A 22,608-nucleotide genomic window follows, 5' to 3' on the forward strand; every position below is an offset into this window, starting at 1 on the left:
CAATAATAATATTATATTAATAAATAAATAGATACCTGATGGGAGAATGTCCAACTTTTTTGAATTCTTACTAACAATTATACAGGGTGAATAAAAAGTCAAGACCCCCCCCTCTAATATTTTTCCAAGTAAATATACAGAGATATCCTTTTGGTGGTCGAGCAACATTAGTAGGAAGTTTCATTTTATCATTTTGAAATTTTTGAATGTCCCCCCAAAAGGGGGGATTTGGGGGGCAACTCAAATATTTTAAATGTAAACCCCCTTCAAGTGACACTTCATTTTGAAGTGTTTACAAAAACTTAAAGAATGGTGAAAACTAGAGGTCGCTATCTCTTCTCTATCCAAAATGGTAGCCCGTCAAATGTTGTGGAAAATCAACGGTAAAATTGTTAATATTGGCTGCCATTTTGGATAGAGAAGAGATAGCAAGCTCTGGTTTTCATCATTCTTTAAGTTTTTGTAAACACTTCAAAATGAGGTGTCATTTGAAGGGGGTTTACATTTAAAAAATTTTAGTGTCCCCCAAAAGGGGGGATTCGGGGGACTACTAAAAATGTTTTAATAGAAACCCTTATCAAGGGACACCTCATTTTGAAGTGTTTAAACAAACTTAAAGAATGGTGAAAACCAGAGCTCGCTATCTCTTCTCTATCCAAAATGGCAGCCAATATTAACAATTTTACCATTTATTTTTCACAACATTTGACTGGCTACCATTTTGGATAGAGAAGAGATAGTGACCTCTAGTTTTCACCATTCTTTAAGTTTTTGTAAACACTTCAAAATGAGGTGTCACTTGAAGGGGGTTTACTTTTAAAATATTTGAGTTGCCCCCCAAATCCCCCCTTTTGGGGGGATACTCAAAAATTTCAAAATGATAAAATGAAACTTCCTGCTAAGATTGCTCGACCACCAAAAGAATATCTCTGTATATTTACTTGGAAAAATATTAGAGGGGGGGGTCTTGACTTTTTATTCACCCTGTAGATTTTCTTACATCCAATACCTGGGGGACCAATAAATTCTTTTAAAATGTAATGAATGCTCAGGTTTTGAAACTAAACCATCTAAAATTAAGAGAAATAGAGATAAGGATAAGAAAGCCTAGACATTTTTTTAACAAACTTATATTTCTCTTCTCAAATTATCCAGCCTTCATGTTTCCAATTAATCAACTGTGTATAACAATAAAGGGAATATACATTTAATGTACACATCAACATTAAAACATTAAACTTTGTATAATTTATGGTACACAACCACTACACCTGTACATGTCTTAAAATACACAGAGTTTTAAACATCTCAAACAAAACGTAAAGAATTTTTTTATTGTTTTGATATGTTACATATATTTAAAAACTAAAACATGAGTATTAGATACAAACAGTGTACATAGATTATGTAATAATCAAACATTATCGACAAATAAATGAAAATACATAATTTGAGAAAATATCTTACATGACATCATATAATTCATTAGACTACAATAACCGAATAGTTTAACACTAAAACTGTGAAGGTAAGCAACAAAATTTGGTAATCTTAGGTAATTTAATACATTGCGGATTCCAAATTTCATCCACTAATATTTACTATCGCAGCAAAGTTTGTGAAATAGATATATTGGAAGCATAACAGACAAATGTCAAAGAGATCATCTGCCAAATACTATTCTAAAAACTTAACAGAACTGAAACGCCCATAGAAAGTGTTATACGCTATTCTACCCTAGTTAGAAAATATTGCTAAAATACAGTGTTCGGACAAAAAGTGTGCAATTTATTATTTTACATTTTATCAACACCACATGGACATTCTTAGTGGTTTTGTAAAGTTACATTTAAATTAAAGTTGAATCCAAAACGGTTTTTTTAAGGTGTGTCCAAAAATTTATATGTTTATGTTACCTGCACTTCACAATATATATAAAGCACAAGATCAAATCTAACAACTGTTATTTATGCAAGTAAACGATTTTTTAAACTTTGTAAATAATTTAATAAAAGTGAGTTTTTAAAATAAAAGGTCAAATGTATTACCTAACAATAACAATTAAATCGTACATACAAATGATTGAGCTATAGATAGATATCTGAAGGTGGCATTAGTGCATGGTTGAATCTTTAACAAAAACAAGCTTTTCAGGTTGTTAATACTGTTGTGAGGACTTAAAGCAAAAGATATTTGAATGTATTTTAAAACATAAAGAAGACGACACCTTCAAACAACTTTCATTCAAAAATAGTAGTTAGATTCAAATGAAAGAAACCCGCTAATGGCGCTAATAAAACTTTATTTTACTGTACATTCATATTACATGCAAATACGATCAAAACTGATTTCAATACAATTTGGTAAAGGTTACTTCTTTAGGTGTTAAATGATTACGGTTCTTACATCATCACTATAATGTTTTATCGTAATAAATAGAAAATAACATTTTTACACAATTTGTTCTCATCGCAAACAGGATGTCTACCCGGGTGGTCCGTAATAACCACTAACACTTTGTTTTGTGACAGCTGAGCTAATTCATGGGTTAAAAATTTGTTTTTTGGGTTGAATTGTGGCTTAATTAATAGAATTTTTTGTAATTCTAAGTTGTACATACTATTCAACTTTTCTAATGGAGATAGCATAAAAAATAAATTGCCTAATGTGTGAAATGTATGCAATTTTTCTTTGGCGGATGTGAGGTAATAAATAAAACAACGATGTGTAAAATAACAATTACAGTTTACTGTAATCAAAGAAATTCATGAGTTTGAGTTTTACTCATATTTCATATTGAATAGTTTGAATAACTTATAATTACAAATAATGCTATTAATTAAGGAAACATTCAACGCAAAAATGATCCCTCTAACCCATAAATTAGCTGAGCCGTCACAAAACAAAAGGTTAGCGGTTATTATGGACCACCCTAACTTGGATTTTGCTCAGGAAAACTGCCTTCAATATATATCTATAGCTAGTTCGGTTGACTTAATATCTATCTCATCAATTTAATAATAATACCAACAAAACAAACTAATCTAAAAAATCCAGATTACCATACAGATTAATATAGAAAGTTAAAAGGAAATTCACAAATCGTGTTGGAATAAAAAATGTTTATAAAATTATGCATGTCAAACTGATAACCCTGTATAAGGTGTACCTTTATAAGGCGCCAATGCAGCAATAAGGAACTCTAAATCCATTAATACCAAGAAGTAAATGAGAATTTGGTTATATCACAGTGAATTTACATTAAACGAAACAGCAAAAATCGCTTCAAGCCGCAAAGCTTGTTATACACCTATATAAAAACAACTGACATCAACAGATGCTATAATTATACTGACATAAATTAATTGCCAGCTATTCACTACCTATTCTACTTAAAGCTATATTTGTATATAAGAAGTTAGACGTACAGTAGAACCCCTCATATTCGACCATGACGGATCAAGCCATGGTCGGAACGGAACGGCAAAAAGGTCAGATATCGGGAGGAGCATAACCTACAGTCTCCGTGACATCAGTAATCGTCTCCCCCGACCGTGGCAACAGACGTGAGCATAACTTGCAGTCTCAGCAACATTGGCAATCGTCTCCGGCGACCGTTACAACACCCGTGAGCGTACCTTACAGTCTTAGCGACTTCGGTGATTGTCTCTCACGACGGCGGTAACACCAGTTATCGGTATCAGTAGTGATCGTCTACCCCAATTATGGCAACATCCGCGATTGGCCTTTCGGCCAACCGATCACGCTCGGCATTATCGCCCCAGCCAGGAAACATGTAGACGGTCAAACATTAGGTTGGATATCCCGAGGAGTCGCTTATTCCGAGGTCAGATATGAGGGGTTCTACCATAATAAAATTTCATACATAAGTTAATGTAGAAGTGAAAATAATTATGAAAAAGTATATAAACCACATTCAGAAAAACCATAGGAATTGTTTGAGAAAATATAGAAATTGAATCTTCCTAAACCGTAAAAAAAGTAACAGTTACAACCAATGTGGTTTAGTACAGATATTTTCGGACAGAGAATTTTTAAAAGCAACATTTAACCCTTTGCGGTTGGAAGGTCAGCCGGAGTGGCCTCAGCAGCCAGTCGGAATTCTATCCGTACTATCTCGGTTCTCACGGTCGAACGGCCAGTACTCCCATTCCTTCACTGTTTACTGTCTAGTTACTGTTTACTTTCATTATTTCATTAACTTTAAAACTACATTAACCAAAAACAATGCAGCGTGCATTTTTGTATTGGAAAATAAATAGTAAAGCACGTTGTGTAAAATTTACTCTAACATAGTAAACTTATTTGACCTCAACACCCTTAATAATACCGGAAACGAAACATATCAAAAGAGGCTTCAGACTATACAAGAAGATGATTCTAACTGTATCCAAAGTCAATTTCTCAATCTTCCTAACCCACTATAAATAAACATCAAAAATGAGAAGTACTGTAAAATCAAACTTAGCATTCAGATCACAGAAAATCTATCTTAAAGTTAAATCTTAGACGACCTAATGCATGGTAGTGACATTGTAGAGAGCTAATGTAAGGTTGCTGAGTGTTGTCGGGTTGGCTAGACTGGTGAGTGTGGTCGGTGAAGTGGTCAACACTGTAGCCACTGTAACAGCTGTGGTGGCAGCCACTGTGGTGTACGGTGTTGTCAGGTTGGCCAGCATGGTGCGGGGGTTGGGGGTGAAGTATCGGGGAGGAGCTCGGCAAGGAGCTACCAGAGGAGGGCCCAACATAGCGTCCAGGACATACGCTACTAAAGAGCCCCCAGTCAAGCCAACGTTGTAGGATAGTGTCATTATGTTTCCTGAGGAAAATCAACACAAATAAAACACTCGTGTTGTCAGAATAAATGGTTTTTATGTCAATTGTGTCAGAAGTAACTTCTACTGCTAGATGTTTGGCCGATGCTGTAAAGTGACATCCTCAGTGGCTAAGCTGAAACAATTGGGTAGACAACTGAACCATGCCACTTCTGATGGCCAGAGTGGATTTTGCTGTTGGTAGATTACTTCTAATAACAATTTTGATCAGGTATTGCTAAAATTAACTGCACTATACTGCAGTCGCACATTTTTAATATTCATCAGAGTGAAATTGATATATAAGTAATTTTGTACCTGGTATTTTTTCTTCTAGTAATCTATTATTAGGAACGTACTAAACTTTTTTCTCAAGAAGCAGCTGATATTAGCTTTGACAGTGGAAAGAAGTAGACATGGCATTCCCATGTTATAGTCAAAGCCAGTTTCAGTAAAAAAACTTTGTATTTAAATTATGCCTCTCTGACTGATGTCTTTTATTTAAACTGAAGCATTTTTTAACATAAAGAATTTTTGGTATTTGTGGTAAGAGAAATAGTCCAGGTTAAGAAGAGATTGTAGCGGAAAAAATTCATGTGTAAGCCAAATTTGGTACAGTTATAGGGGAAGGGTCCCTAAACAACATAGGTACTAAAAGTACTGACCAGCAGGAGGGGAGCTAAGGGGGCTAGGGGGCTCTAAAGGTCCCTTTTTTAGGTTTTTCGTAAATAAAATTTTGTATACAATACTAAATTAACAAATTTAAGAAGATTAAATTTGCTACAAGAAAAGTATATGATGTAGCTATTTTGGTTCAACCATTTGCAAGATATAATAGCTTATTCAAATACTTCTTCCTTAAGATTTATATTAGTCACAGAAAAGTAAAATCAGAAAAGTGTATCAGACTATGGTCCATGTAGTACATATGCCAAGGTCACTTTCTTTTACTTCTCCGATTTCCAAAAATGTAAGGATCTCAAAGCCAAAAGAATGTACCAGTAAGTTCGCGATGTTCCTCACTGACTCTGCTGGGTGCTTGAATCATGGGCACACTCCCCACGAGGCCGTTGGTGAGGCCAAGCAGTAGTGAGAACAAGAGGGGATATCCCTCCCCTGGGATGACGGGTGACCCGCGGGGTGTGGCGCACAGCACTAGCAGGGGAATGAGGACGGCACGCAGGCTGGCAAACACTAGCAGCTGGGAACGTGACCACTCATACGGCACTGACGCCACCACCTACGTGATCAAAGTATAAGCATCAAAGTACTTATTCTAAATTAGTTTTTGATGGTTTATGTCAATGGGAAGTTAATGTCTAAGACCACAGGATAAAAATAATTACAGAACATAATTCATATCTAAAGCATCGAATTTCCCTCACATTTTTATAAATCATCATGGTGAAACTAATTGTCATAGGAGTGGGGAACAGTAGAATAGTAGTCATGAAAGTAAAAAATGCAGAGACAGTTTTAAATTATCTCGCTTGGCTGTGACTAGAGGTCATCGGAGATCTTAACTTATAGACAACCCTCATAGTTATCTATCCTCCAATACATAATAACTTTTTTAAATAAACTTGGTGGTGGTATCCACTCACCAATAAGCAATACAATACAACCAATTGTATTACTACGGTAACACTCTATAACCACTTTTGAGTAACTTAGATTTCTACTCACTTTCCCCATTAGGTCTGCAGCGTTGAACCCAGCCATGAGTATGACAGGCATCCAGTTACCGAACTTACAGCTCACAATCTCCGACTCGATCCCCGGGTAGAGACAGAGTGTGACGAAGTACGCCAGTGCAATCGACAGCATGTAGTGCCACACGTTACGTGCAACCTCCCACCTTGCTACCAATCCCTCTGCAAAAACTTATTCTTTAGCCTCTACATTTTCATGTTTTAAGTTCTTGTTAACCTTAACTTAAACAAAAGACTAGTAGGTTATTTGTGGTGATGTATTCAAAATGAAAAAGGTAGTTTTAATTATAGAAGCTTCAAATCAAATAGGCTTGACTAACAAGATAAATTGATTGACTTTTTATGATTTTGACACGTTTACAATCTATTTTTTACTTTCTCACCCTATACCAATATATATACCTATACCATAGTATTACTGTATGTATTTAAATTTTCTGTGGATATTTCCGTATTGGGTCCCCCTGAACCCCAAAAAAGTGGTTTTACTGTGTGTCTGTTAGAAAATATGGATCTGTACAGAGCTACAGACCAAACCTGTCGTCCGATTCTGATGAAATTTGTTATGTGGATACTAATCCATTGTATGTCCAGGTATTTTTTTCCATTTATTTTTAACTTTTATTATTAATGGTTATTTTTTTTAACCCATAAAATAACAAAAATAAAATTTTCCCATAAAAGTCATTCATGGAAGATCGGTTTAAAAAAAAAAGACTGATTCATATTGTGTGTATGAAAAAGTCCTTTTAACTCTAAACAAAATGGTACAACCCCTATTACTGTAAAAATTACTGTTTAAAAGTTGTTGCAACGTTTGTGATTTTACCAATAAATTATCAAAGTTAATCTCATCGATTACCCATGTGCCCTGAAAGGGTTGTAGACAAGCAAACTGGAGAAAGTACAGTATGTGTCAGATTGCTGATACTGTTTATTTCTATTAAGTTCTGTGTTTTCTGACATTTAGCTTATACGTCCTTTATGCGGCCAGTTTTGGTCTGATAATCGAGACTCTACTGTAATACCAAGCCAAAATAAAACCGTAATCTTACTTTTAATGGCCGCCCAAGCTCTGGTAGAGTTGGTCCTCCTGTAAGAACCAGAGCCTGTCGTGCTTCTCATGCGGACGACCACATCTTCCACCTTGTACGACGGCCCCACGGGATTGGTACCACTGGGCTCATACACCGGGTTGGCAAAACTGAAGTGCTGTCCACTTGCAGCATCCATGGGACTCTGCGGCTGAAGTTTCAACACTCCGTATTGACTCTTAGACGCGCCTTCCACTTGATCCAATGGATCCATCTGTAGATTGAGTTATAATTTATAGAAATCAATATGTTGCTCAAAATTTTAACATTACAGACCCATAAACTCTGCATAGTATAACCATGCAGGAACTTGGGAGGGGACCAAGTTTGAGAAATGGTGCGTTCTGCGGAAAAGGGTAGTAATCAAAACTGAAACATAATTAATTATATAACAAATTCCTTTTTTCTTTTCTTATACAGTATATATTGACTTTTGGATACTGGAAGTTAACTAATTAAACATTGTGATATTAAATGAACTCCCCAATTAAGAAGTTAACTTAAAATTCCTCTCATTTATTGACTAGAGACTTAAATTATTTTACCTACAACCGTTTTTTAAAGTAGCCTTTTCAGTACAGTTCTTAGAATTGAAAAGTATCTCATAACAGCATTGTTCACTTTCATAACAGCATTGTTCACTTTCATAACAGCATAGTTTTACTCATAGTCATATCAACTCAGGTAACAGATCAATGAGGTTCAAGGATTGAGAGAGGAGAAGTCAAATTGTAATGATTTGAAATTCAACTAATCAGCTGTTTAGGCCAATTTAATTGTTGATTGGTGCAATTAGTGTTTGATACAATGTTTCGTTGCATCACTGTCAGTGGCAATGAGAGGTTATAAACGAAAACATAAAGAGGTTATGAGTAGTAATTTTTAGTAATTAAAACACTGTCGTAGGCAAAGTAGCCTACGCAACTCGCGTAAATAGTGTTAACGACACTTGTAGAAGTTTTTAAGGCACTCGCCAAGGCTCGTACCGTGCCTTCTTCTCATGTTGTTAACACTATATTTAGGCAATCGTTGCGTAAACTACTATTACAATTCAAAATCCTTCAAGCAACTGATTTTATACAGAGATCCAGTGTAAATTAGCTTTGAAAATTGAGTGAGCAAGGCCGTGAGGCTGTATTTTTAGTTCTCATCAAGAAATAGCACATTTACTGGTTAATCGTTTTTATCACCACAAAATTAAAAGTAGGATAAAAATGAATGTTTAATGTAAACAAAGCTGACTTTTTAAAATCCCAATGCATTTTAAATGGAAGATTGTTATGTTATTTCTAATTTTCTGGTAGATTTTGACATAATCTGCTATTTTTCCCGACACCCTGGGACCTTTAACTTGAGATTCATCACCTTTAAGAGTGAAAATTTAAAAACGTACGTTTTCAGGAAAGGCACTTTGCAATTTTTTTCTCTTTTTTCAAAACTTTAAAGAGCATCTTTAGTAGAAAAACACAAAATCCTGTCACGACCATAACGGACGTTTAAATGAATATTAAAAATAGTTAATATTATTTTTATAACTATGTTTTGCTATAAACTAATTTACTTTTATGACCATTATACAATAAAAAGGTCACTGAGCTTTTGGTATATTTGGTCTTTCTAGAAAAAAATTAAAAAAACTCAAAAAATAGAAAAAAGCCAATACAATTTTTTTAAGTTTGTATAACTCCGAAAAAACATACCCGAGACCCGAAAAATCGTTATGTTTGTATAGAGGTGTGCTTCTTTTGTGTATAAAACATTAAAATATGATGATATTTTAATTTTTGAAATTTTTATGATAGAAATCATAAACGTGATGGTCAGGGACAAGCGGTACGGTCGTGAATTGTCTGGAATAATCTAAATCTTTCTAAACAATCCTTCAATTATACTGTTAGTTATAATAAAACTATGTGTTTCAATTGAACTAAACTGTTCAATTTACAATTATATTGAAGTTATTGTCACGACCAAACACACTATAATCCATAAGGCTGGATTGGTAGTGAAAAAAACCGCGATGGTCGTGAAACTTTGGTCGTGAAATTACGTGTTATTTGGCTCTGTTTTGGCGGTAGCCCTGCACCTCATGTTTGAGGATACAAAGTGGACTTCTAGGTTAATCTAGCAATTGATATATCTTATAAACAAAAATTAACACCATGTCTACTTCATCGAATGACTACTTACGGTCATGGACACACCAAAATTACAAAAAACACAATCTTTCCTTTATTAATCTTGTAATTCCTCCTTTCAACTCAAAACGACCGGCACTACAATCCTGACGTACAACCCGAACTAGTCTCTAAAACCAACTGACTCCATCGACGCCAGGCTTGCCACTGTCGTGCTCCAAAGTTGAAAATTTTTCCCAAATGGTCGTGACGCCAAATCGAGGGACTGACTTATTTTGTCATGGTAGTCAGTTTGCAATGACAATAAAATTATAATATGCTCCTTTTTTGTAAGTTTAATAACCATTGATGACATAAAAATATGGTTTTATATATTTCGGCATGAATAATTAGTCTAAAAACAGCGTGAAAGTTGAAAATGTACCCTAGGGACACGTCATGGTCGTGAATTTTGAGACTTTAAAAATTCGAAAAAAGTACCTAGAACCTATTTAAAACCAAATAAATGTGTGTAACATGTTGCCCCCGTCCCAAAAAATATTAAAACACATAATTATAAACTACAAATCCAGTATCTACGAAGTAAAAGGCCAGGGACATAAAAACGTACGTTTTTAAATTTTCACTCTTAACTTGAGAACTCTCCCATCCTCCTGCGAGCTAGCTGTCACACTCTTACAATTTTGATTTTTAAAACTGGTAATTTATAATATAGATGGATCAGAAGAATTCTTACAGTGATTGTGTACAAGTTTTTACAGTTTTTTTTTCATGGGCTAAACTAAAGGACCATAATCCTAAACCTAAATCTTATCCTAGAGACTCAGGTAAAATCAATAGGAAAATTGCCTAAATATGTTGATGTAGGTACATTAGTTTTTAGTAGATTAATATTTTTAGTAATAATACTTAGCTATTTATTAAATCTTGGTGCAGTAAACTATGTGTTTCATCCTGACCTACAACATGTTATTCAGAGCTTAAATATTGACCCAGCATCTATGATTTCATTAATTGGTTTAACAACAGCAGAGCAATTAAAGTGAATTGAATAATCACAGAGGAAATGCTGGACCATGAACGAATTTCGTAGTTTGATTTAGAAGACGATACAATTTATTAATAGCCCTATATTAATCATGGATTTCAAAGTCAACTTTTGTTGCCGTATAGTTATAAACAAATAACAAAAAAAGGAGTTGCACAGGTAAGAATAAAATGAGCCTTGCCTAAAAGAGCACTGATGTAGTCCATCCACATTCCAAAAAGACGATAAAATACGTAAAAAATATTGATTCTATTATTTCCAAAATGGCGGCCATTTTTCAAAATGGCAGCAAACTTGAAAAGTGGAAATCTCGACACAAAACACGACACAAAGTGTGTTATGTGTCGATTTTACGACACATAACACTCTGAGGGTTAATATATAGATAGATAAACAGAAAATCAAAACAAATGAAAGAAATTCCCATCACATGTTTTATTAAGAGCGTTTAAGGTGAAAATAGAAAAATCTGTGTATTACATATTATTTTTGGTTGAGTTTTCTTACCACTGGACGGCCTCTAGTATCAAAAATTACAAAGAAATGAAAAAGAATTGTAGATAGGACACTCTTGAGTATTTCATTCAACTAGTTCTGTTTGAACAAAGTTTAGCTACAGCTGGTCTATAAATAGGTGAGATGTTTATGTCAGTATCAAAAATTCAATAGTACTTCACAGTTAATCAACCATGCAATGAAACACTCACCAATCCTGCGTCTTCTGTAGGCTCCAGCGTAATCCTACGTGACTCACGACACAGCGTGAGGTAAAACTGGACAAAGTCTGTCCGTCTCACCATCTGGTGTAGACAGAAGCACAGAGCAACCATCATCACAGACACCCCAAAGAAGATTAGAGTGTTGGCTCGTTGATCGTCCATCACCATCTTGGTGAGGATACGGTTTGCCGATACCAGGAACCCGGCACCACCTAGCAGGAAAGATATTATTTTAGGGTTGATAAATTAAGGCATTCATTTTATGGGAGAAATATTTTTAATTAAAAGTACAGGGTGTGGCAAAACATGTTGTTTTGTTCTGCTTAGTAAAACCAAAACCTTGGTTTAAGGTATAATTATCTTTTCTATCTATATCAGAGGGGTTGTGGATTCGAATAAACTCTTTCAGGATAGCACTTTTTTAAATCAATAAATTAAAAAACTATTGAGGGATAGTTCAACTTACTTTCCCCTGCCATGACTGCCTGGGTGTATCGGCTGGGTAGCATGCTTGTGTACCCATAGAAACTGGATTGCTGAACTAGAAAACACATGCCAAATAACAATTCACATTGCCAAGAGCCACTATTTTAAGTGTATTTTTACTAAAAAGTAATTTTATTAGACCTAGTATAATACTACACTCATCCTGCATGCATATTGAGTTATCAAAATGTACACCACTCACAGTTCTGTAGAGCGTATACTATTTTTTTGTCCCCGGTTTAATATTTTTTTTATTATGTGCTAATTGTTTCATAGAACGACACCCAAAAAGAGCCTTAATAACAAGCAGCCCTCCAGAGCAACTCTTTTTCTTCCAGTTTTGTATAATATAAACCCCACCCAACACCTGTCACAAAGAGGCAATAAAGAATTATAACCCGATTGTATCCGCTTCCCAGTTACCTGTCAATAATTATCTTCCTCGTGGAGAAAAAAAATCATAGCTTAAAGTCTGGAAAAACACCATTAAGTACAGCCTCTTAACTTAAGCAAAGCAAACTTTTCTCTTAAAGTTAAGTTTTAATTCCAGGGATCTTTCCAGATTTTAATAGTCAAAACAGAAACTTGAGACCTGGCCCATATTTATTTGCAGTGCTGTAGATGGAGTGATACTAAAAGATAAGATATTTACAAAAGATTTTGATTACCGTATATCTAACTGTTGTGTAGATCGTGAGTATTTCCATAATATTCGTGAGTCGCCTGTAATGCTTCGCAATTGCTCGAATTCGAGCAACAGGTACACTAGTGTTTTATAACTTTTTACTTTATCCCCCTATACATAATATATGGAGAAAGTATTGTTTTTGTCAAAATTTTTGAGATTGAGTTTGGATTGGATATATATCCGTTTGGGGTACCCCTCCCCCTGAACCCAAAAAAGTGGTTTTCGAAGTGATGTCTGACCGAGTGTAAGTGTGTGTGTGTCTGTCTGTATGTGTGGATGTGTACAGAGATACAGAGCAACTTATTAGTGGATGTGTACAGAGTTGTGGTCCAATTTTGATGAAATTTGGTAACAAGGTACTAAAATCCATCTCCAAGCGTTTTTTCTATTTTTTTAATTTTGATTTTTATGGTGATTAAAAAAAACATGAAATAATGAAATACTTTTATTTCATTGTACAACTCCCATCCTCTTATTCTGCATTTTATGACATCTAACCCAAACTACTCGATGTAGTTCGTGTACAAGAGCTTGTTGTCAATAGGTGAAATAACTATCTCAAAACTCACCAGTGCATCCTAGAGCTACAACTGCCACAGCTATCAAGTTGATGGTGTATGAGGTACCTGATCCAAATATCTCCCACCAAATCTCACAAGTTGCCACAAACAACAATGTAAAAAAAGACACCACATATCCTGAAAAATAAGTGACAAAGTTAGCCCCTTGAAATATCAAATTACGGTATAGTAAAGCAAAGTAAGACAAAATATTTTCAGTAAATTTTTCAAATACATAAGAGATGTAGTAGTAAGATAAGAACTAACTTATTTTGATAAAATTGTGATACATTGTAATAAAAATAGAAATTTCAAAAACCTATGTTTTGAAATTTGATCTTATCCAACTCTAAAACAACTCTAACTCTAAAACATCAACTCTAAAACAACACACACACACACACATCACATTTTTCATTTTTTTTTTTTTTTTATCACATTTTTGTCAAACACTATGACTGTAACAAACTAACTTCGTGTGTACTTAAAACTGACATAACTGATCATTACACTCTTATAGCAAAAATTGAACTTGACAACATTACAGCTCAACCTGAAACCTGCAACATGTACTTGGACTCAGATGTTCTGAGTGGCTTGATGGCGGTCCAGTCGTGGGATCACGTCCTTGCACATCAGGATGTTAATGATTGTTGTGACGCTTTTTTAAACACATTTTCTAGTTTAAAACTTAAAGCTATGCGTGTGACAAAACCCACCTCTAGATTTAAAAAATTAAAGCCATGGATAAACACAGAGTTAATATTTGCTATTAGAAAACGAGATAAAATGAGTAAACTGGTTAAAGCCCGACCTTTTGATGAGCAATTAAAATTTCAATTTCAAGCTTTTAGAAACCAGATATCAAACAAAATCAAAACTACAAAACAACATTTTTACAGAGAAAAAATAGCAGCCTCTGTTGATAAACCCAGATTATTTTGGAAACATATAAATGAATTTAATGGAGTAAATGTAAAGAAATGCAATTTTCCTGTTTCTCTTTTCCAGCAACCGTCGGACTCAGGTGGAGGAGGTTTGGGGGCGGTGGCTAACTCGTTTAATGAATTTTTCTCTAGTGTTGGTAATAGGTTGGCGAGCGAGTTGCCACCGCCCGTGGGTCCGCCACTGGTCGACGATGCTTTGTTCAGTGTAGGACAGGGGCGTGAACTGCGACTGGAGCCTGTCTCTGACAGTCAGTTGGTCGAGTGTGTGAGGGGAATGCGAGGCGGTTCTGCTCCCGGGTTCGATGAATTTCCAGCCAAAATATTAAAAAATCATCTGCAAGACATTTTACTACCACTCAAACATCTTATTAACTTGAGTATTACTTCAGGCATTTTTCCAAACAGATTTAAAATAGCTAAGGTAATTCCTCTTTATAAGTCCGGGCAAAAAAATGACAAAAATAATTATAGACCAATCTCATTGTTAAGTGTATTATCTAAAGTGTTAGAGAAATGTGTCAAAATTCAACTTCAAAATTATCTGGATGAACATGGAATTTTATCAGACCAACAGTTTGGGTTTAGAAAAGGTAAAAATACTACTGATGCACTATTTCTTATCAATAAAACTTTAATCGAGTCAGTGAATAGAAATGAAAAAATACTAATTGCATTTATAGATCTTGCTAAAGCGTTTGATTCCATTGATAGGAAAATTCTTTTCAAAAAATTAGAATATTTGGGCGTAAGGGGTTTAGCCCTGGCATGGTTTAAAAGTTATTTAAGCAATAGAACTCAAGTAGTATCAATTAATAACGTTATTAGTGATCAAATGAATGTAGATTTTGGAATTATTCAAGGTTCTACTATGGGGCCTTTACTATTTTTAATTTACATAAATAACATAGATAAAATTGATATTTCTGGAGAAATATTCTTGTTTGCAGATGACACAGCGGTAATCTTTAGGGCACGTACGTGGGAAGAGGTTTTTAATATTGCATCATCAGAATTACAAATTTTAAAAAGATGGTTCTCAGAAAACATTTTAACAATGAATGTCAGTAAAACAAAATGTTTACCTATCGCACTTCGTCCCGCTAGCGAGCCGCCCGCCGAACTCAGACTAACCTTGCACTCATGTGTCACCGCAGGCAGCGATTGCAACTGCCAAATTATTGAAACTGTGTCGCATTATAAATACCTGGGCATTATAATGGATTCTAAATTGAAATGGGAAAGTCATATAAATTTTTTAAAAACAAAACTTAGAAAAATGATTTTTGTTTTTCACCAATTGGGTCAAATTTTAAGACATGAAGAAAGTAAAAGAATTTATTACGCATACGTTCAATCTCATCTGCAGTACGGTTTAATAGCTTGGGGAGGGGCTTATTCATCGGTAATTGAACCTTTGTTCGTAATTCAAAAATCAATAATTAAAGCTGCTTTAAGAAAACCGAGACGTTATTCTACTGATCATCTGTTTAAAGAATCTAAGTTTTTATCAATAAGGCAGCTATATGTTAAAGATTTATTAGCTTATTCATACATTCATTTAGACCTCATCGAATCGCCCGTAGTTCATAATTATCATACCAGAAACTCAGTGATGATTGGATTACGGGTCCCAAGAGTTCTCAAATCAATCAATTTAACAAATTCCTTTTACATTGCTAATTGCTTGCTGCGTAATATTCCTCCAGAAATTAGGGACCTGCGAGTGTCACTGAGTGTATATAAGAGGGTTATCGCTAATTGGCTGATGGAGATAGGCCTCGACAATACAGAGTCGCTTATCAGCCCAGAATATCTCGTTTAGACTTAACCAACTGATAACTGGACTATCTATTGTACTTTATACAGCACTCTTACTTGAAGGAATCCACGCCTAAGTTAAATCAGTTAAATTGGGAATTGAAGGGAAAAAGTTGTGCATTGGATTTAATGCAAGCAATGAGCTCCCTACTATTGAGTTACATTTGTATATGGTTTTTAGGTTTCACAGTTTTTATAATTATAATTGTATAGTAAATTAATTGTTACGCTTATTTAACTAAGTTATTGTTCGATTTTTTTATATTTTATTATGTGAAGTGTGATGAACTTTTATTTTGATTTTAAGCAGCCAAATAAGGACTCTATCACGCACAGGTCATTGTGACCCATGTGATATTTTTTTATTTTCTTTATGTAATGCTGCAAAATAATTGTTGTAAATAAAGAATTTTTCTCTCTCTCTCTCTCTCTCTCTCTTATAGTATTTCACTAGGGCGTAAAGTGACTCTCTCAAGTTTAACTGAGCGAGGGTTGAAAAGACACTTTTTCCTACAGTCGAATAAAGTGGGCTTCCTTGAATAGATTAGCCTATAGTAGAGAAAGCCTTAATTTGGCGCACAGTTTTTACTTTGGAGCACAGTTCTTACTTTCGCGCACAGTTTTTACTTTGGTGCACAGTTTTTACTTTGGTGCATACCAGTATTCCAACCAAACAACACAAAACAGCATGCTCTTATTATGCACGTAATCCGTGTACGCCTGAAAATAAGTTAACAACACTTAAAGATATTACGACTACGATCAGCTGGTGCAGCGCTTCCCATTTCGTTCAATGTTCGGATTTACTGGGACGGGTGGCGTCGTCCTGTAATCCAGCTACTAGGAGGTGGATATTTATAGGGATGCACTGTGGATGTGATGCTACCTGGTGTGGATTAACATCCGCACTAGTGAGTACTACGACTATCCGCAGTACTATCCCGATAACTAGACCAATTCGTAAATTACAAAGAAAAAATGTGGTTCGGATTCCACTATAAACTGTAGGTCCCTTAGTTGCCATTAGCTGTATGGGCAACAGTTGTTGTAATTAACAGCTGTGTCTAAGGAACATGTCGGCCTTAGTCACTAACAAGACTAAAAGATCGCACCACTCATCCAACACTCATCCTTCACCTCATATTTGGGTTAAAATACGCACATAGTGGCGTCCCCATCTTAAATAATTGATAATTGATAATTGATAATAATTTATAATTTAACCTAACCTAAAAACGTGTTGTATAATGTTTGGGAGACTAATTATTTTATATGATTTATACAAACTGTAGGAAAAATATAATGTGGAACGTGAGTGCAAAGTGCCTTTGCTGCACTTGAAAAACTTTCCAAACAGGCCTACGGCTCGACGCGTAAACATTTCTCTTGTGTGCAGCAAAGTGCCACTTCGCCCACTGTGTGCTAACTATTGCTTGTGTGATGATCTATATTATATGTCATATTGCACCAAAGCCAACTAAGTTACAAAAGGAAGCTACTTTTCATGTTAAGATAAGCTCCCAAAATAACTTCCATTTTGTTTTCAATTTTGCTATTGTGGGTAAGCAGCTGTTAGGTAGGAGCAGGTAAGCAGCAGGTAGGTATAGAATCATTTAGTCTTTTACGGTTGTCTTTGTATCCAGAAGCTATATAGAAAATAGATTTCAATCAGTAGTGGATATACAATTTTTTGTTGGAGGGGGCCGAGATTAATTTAAGGTCAGGTTAAGTATTTTCAAGTAGACACTTTATCTCAGTTTTGCTGCGGTAATTTGCCCTAAATTTGACCTTTACTTTACCAAGATCACGCTGTATCATTAAATTGGTCCATTAAATTATAAAAATGTATCTATTCAAGCCAAGGGAAGAAAATATCTCAATTACTAAATCAAAAAGCATTGATCAAGATTTAACAGTGTGTCATTCCATCTGTAAACACTTATCCGAACCTAGTTAAATACGCGATTTGTTATTATCATATTCGAAGGGGTTCTACCTACTGTTTTAAGTATTCTTTTGTGCGAACGCGAACTGCAAAACTTTAACATTTCAGTACAACGTCGAACAGATAACAAACAATAACAATGGCTACCACTGAACTGACTGAACTCTTCATTACTTCCCTCCCCTGTCGCCGATAGATATGGTGGTCTCTAGCAGTCACTGCTGCAAGCGAATATAGCCAGGCGGCGGGTGGCGAGCTCGAGTCTGAAGCAACCCAAACTCGCACAAACTATCACTGTCTGCCACGGCAATGAATTCATGCATGATTCATGATAAATAATTTATATTATGGCACCTATTTTTTCTTCATATCCATTATTTCGGAAGGGGCCCAGGCCCCCTGTTCCTTCTCCCCTTATATACGCCCCTAATTACAATATGTTTTTGCCAATGGTAAATGCTGTTGGTAAATATTGTTGACCAGCTGTTGCCAATTTTTTACTAAAAAAGAATGTAGTTGTGTGAGCCAGTCACAGAATGTGCTAGTCTAAAATTATATTTTCTAGCTTATTTTTTGTTGCTGACATAGTTGATGGGTCATAATAGTTGATGTAGCTCATAATAAATCGTTCCATCAGATCGACTTGGTAAAAAACATTATGTAGTTGACAGAAATTACTATTTTAGATCAGCGCAATCTGTTGGTGGCTAACATCAACTACCGTACAGCGATTTTGATTACAAAACTGGCGACAACTTTAACAAGGGGATCGAATGTCTACTGATTGCTTACAATCAAAGTTAAAAAGTGAGAAAAATGTATTGCTGTTTTTATTAACTTCAGCTGATTTTTACTCCCTAGCCAGTAAAAGAAATGTTTCCCTCTCAGGGGAAAAAGAGATACTTTAGACCTGCAACATCACTGTATTGAACACCACTGTTTTTGTTGCCAGTCCCTAAAAATGTATAAAATGTGGCTGTCAGTAAATTATAGTAGTTTTGAACACTCATTGGAATTGGTTTTTGAAACTTCTGGCAACCAGCAATAGCATCGAAGCAAGAGTACTATATTGAATCTCTCAGTCTCTGATTGAGCTTAATTATGACCGACCAATAATTCGGTAATTTGAGTTTTTGCACATTACCGTCTAGATTTAAATTGGGAATAAATATGTCTTATTTATGGAAATATTTCAGTAAAAATTATTCAGAAAAGTGGAAATTAGCTTAGTCTGCAGGTTTGCTGCGGCAGGGGTATTATTTTATATTTGATTTGTTATTGTTATCATTGGTAGTCAATAATTTGAAGTTAAAATACAGGTAGGTTTAATGATCTGCATAATAAACTAGGGTGGTCTGCCGTTACGCTTTAGACGCATAAATGAGCGAAGCATTATCTAAAGATTGTCAATGGCTAAAGCAGTAACAACCTAAAATATGTTCCCTTTCAACAGATTCGCCGTTTGTTTGCCCGATAACTCCGTGAATTTAGTTGCATTTGAACGACAAGGCGAACAAATCGGTGATTGGTTTGAAGCTGTTAGTTGTTGGCGATGACAGTTAGTGCAAGTGTAACATTTTTGTGAATCTAATTCATGTTGTAATTGATTAGCTAACTGCCTATCATTATCAGCTTCTTCCGCCACTGCTTCATCTGGTTCTTCTTGTTCACGACGCCACTCTCTTACAATATTTGCATTGTTGGTGGGACGACCAATATTACGACGTGGCCTTTGAGGCATGCTCAAAACAAATACTTCCAAGAAGTATTTGGAAGTAGCAAAACTGTTACTTCCATTGATAAATTGTTACATTCCAACTTTAACCTAGGATGAAAGTAAACATTGAAATGTAAACAAAACAGTTACAAACAATTAACATATGTTTATCTTATTTAAATGAAAAGAGATAAACCCATATGACAATATAATTTTTCTTTCAACTTACATTAAAATAACAAGCGAAATTGTGTGACCCGTAAAATAAAATCCAGAAGGAAATTTGCAAATATATTTTACCAAAACATTGTGCTCAGTATTCTTTAGCTGTTGGCCAAATTTCATTTCAATTGGTCAAGCTATTACATTCTGATGCTCTTACAAAGAAGTTACAAAGTGAGGGAAAGTGAGCTTCGCTCAATTAAACCTAGGACAAGGTGGCGGAACCTTAAAATGATAGGCGAAAGGGTTAATAAAAGGAGCAAGCTAACCTCCTCCTAAATTAGTGTAAATTGAGTGAGTTCTCTCAATAGGAAACAAATTATTAATAACCAGGAATACCAGTCTTTAATGTAACTTATTGCAGTGTAAGAGTAAATATTCCAGAGAATATTTGAAAACATACTTTTTATTTTAATATGTAGGCCTATAATGATAATCGTTCAAGTGCTCTGCCTCCAGAACTACAAAGTTGTTGGCTTACTGTGTTTTCATACATTTCCATGAAACATGATAGTGCCGGTGGCGGTAGGCCTAGCCAAGGCCACACTAAAAAAATTTAAAAAAAATATTTAACATATAACTTAAGCACACACAAAAAAATGGATGACCCATTCACAAGTCAGTAACATCGAAGTTAACCCTTTGCGGACGGGTGACTTGACCGCCTAAGTCTTTGGCGATAAAGTACGGGTGACGGATATATCCTCTTATTGTTTTTTATGTTCCGGATGGGAAGCGGTTATATCCGCCTTCTCTTCAGACAGACTGGCAGGTGCTTGAGCAGTAACCAAATGTTTCGCGGTACCAAGGCGCAACTTTCCTGCTCTCTCCATGGCTGCGCTCTCCCCCGCACTCTCTCTTCTCTCGCGCACCAACCCCTCTTCTGCGTCACCCCCCCCTCCCGCGCACCTACCACCATTCCTAGGCTCCTCTCTCGACATTTCGCGCTCAACATTACGCTGTCTTTATTTATTTTTACATATTGTTTTTTATTCATTGCCTATGGTCATATCTTCAAAGACGGGTGGCGGATATATCCGCTGCATTTCTACTCATTCGCGGACGGGTAGCGGATATATCCGCATAGGCCTAGTTAAAAACGATTAAAAATTATTTTGACAGTATGAAGTGTTCCATTGTGTTCATTTTATGTAAATTATACTTGTATAACAAAACACAAATAAAAAAAATTAATTTTTATTTTTTCCTCTAATTTTTTCCTGTCCTATGTCCCGATTTAGCCCGTTCGTGAAGGGTTATAAACTATTCAACATAGGTGAATATAACAAAAATAAGATTGTGTCCTGCCTGCACAGATAGACTAACTTACTGGGTAAATTTTATTTTAATTTTTAAATCCTTACCAAAAGTGATTCGAGTATTGAGGGACAGAGTTTCAACAAGAATGTTGTTGGCGAGGACAGCAAAAAACGCCATGACAATGTACACCAGGGACATGTCAAAAACTATTGTACTGTTTGGATATTGTGCTTGGAAATAGTCCACTGCAATGATGAAACTGAAATTGAAGATAAGACAGATCAATAATTTGTATATATACATAGTTCCCTTAGTTTATTTCAAAATGAAATAATTATAGGTAAGTTTTTTTTTGTTTGGCTACAAATTTTATGATTGAAAGTGTGGTGTTTCACAGTTTATAGTTCCAAAAGTTACCTAAATAATAAGAAATTGAAAGTTTGTTTCAATAGTTCAACGTACATATAGTATAATACTATTATATATACAACCTCTAATTTTATTGCATATCCATTGCTATAATTTCAAATTTATTGAATATGGTAGAAGTGGGGGATATTGATTATTTGACTTACCTGTTATATGGTAAGAGAAAACCAACACCGGCAAGTACCAAAGACAAATAAATGCCATTAAATTTGTCAACTGGAGGGGACAGATGACTAAACCCGTTGGTAAATCGGAAGTCATTGGCACCCCTAGCTTTCCCAAGCTGTATATAACCTCTGCTCAAATTTTCATCCATTTTTCGTGTTAAATCAGTGTCTGTTTCGGAAGCAATTTTAGTTAACAATTAAAGTAGCCTACTGGGGAAATTAGTAATAGCAATATGTAGCATATGTAGTAAATTGTTACTGATTTCACAAAATAACTGTATAAATGCACTATGGTTAAAGATCATTTTTACACCAGCAAGTGAAGATCTAATTTAAAACAACTATTTTTATCACTGCTCTGAAGACATAAAAAACACTGTCACCAAGCGAAAATTAAATTTCTTAAATCTTATTGACTTACAAATACACCTGTCTCCATTTCCGGAGCACGCATGACTTGGGAAAATTATCATTGATTTCTGCGCACACACAAACCGACGCGCAACTCGACTCTTCGACTGTTGAATTGCAATCGGCTGCATGGTTGCTGGTTATTATCGCCGCATCGGAAATAGATCTAGAACTGACTTGGACAAAAAACATCCGATGCGAATGGCGACTGAGGTATCCTCAAAGGCAACAGAACTAATACATACTTTTTATAAGACATTATGTATATTATTATAAAGAAGCCAGTAAGATTTTGGTTTTGGTCTTATTGCTAAGGGCAAAAATCACCATTTATTTTATTTTATTTTGCTTCCAACGGTCCAAACAAACCAATTTACAATCATGTTTACAATAAATATTCAATGTTACGATG

The 22,608-nt window shown here is 35.1% G+C and overlaps 1 protein-coding gene across 1 annotated transcript; it reads right to left on the bottom strand.

Annotated features, from left to right (window-relative positions):
* Positions 1-1,140: 1,140 nt before the first annotated feature.
* Positions 1,141-22,284, bottom strand: LOC129003842 (equilibrative nucleoside transporter 4-like). Its single transcript, XM_054432164.1, has 9 exons — positions 21,765-22,284; positions 21,294-21,448; positions 13,290-13,418; positions 12,013-12,087; positions 11,535-11,758; positions 7,603-7,855; positions 6,522-6,709; positions 5,835-6,075; positions 1,141-4,840 (listed from the first exon to the last, which is right to left on the bottom strand). Exons 1-9 carry the CDS (start codon positions 21,932-21,934, stop codon positions 4,536-4,538), a joined length of 1,740 nt encoding a protein of 579 aa, XP_054288139.1. The 5' UTR covers positions 21,935-22,284; the 3' UTR covers positions 1,141-4,535.
* Between the last annotated feature and the right edge of the window lie 324 nt (positions 22,285-22,608).

This window comes from Macrosteles quadrilineatus, unplaced genomic scaffold (assembly GCF_028750875.1).
Source record: "Macrosteles quadrilineatus isolate MER2022 unplaced genomic scaffold, UCM_ALF_1.0 Scaffold_9__3_contigs__length_116548681, whole genome shotgun sequence".
In the NCBI taxonomy this organism is placed as follows: Eukaryota; Metazoa; Arthropoda; class Insecta; order Hemiptera; family Cicadellidae; genus Macrosteles; species Macrosteles quadrilineatus.

Coding starts and splice junctions, on each gene's coding strand:
- LOC129003842 (XM_054432164.1), bottom strand. CDS start 21,934: ATGGATGAAAATTTGAGCAGAGGTTATATACAGCTTGGGAAAGCTAGG. Junction 11,759..12,012: donor GGCAGTCATGGCAGGGGAAA/GTAAGTTGAACT, acceptor CTTTCCTGCTAG/GTGGTGCCGGGTTCCTGGTA. Junction 6,076..6,521: donor CTGCAGACCTAATGGGGAAA/GTGAGTAGAAAT, acceptor TTGATCACGTAG/GTGGTGGCGTCAGTGCCGTA.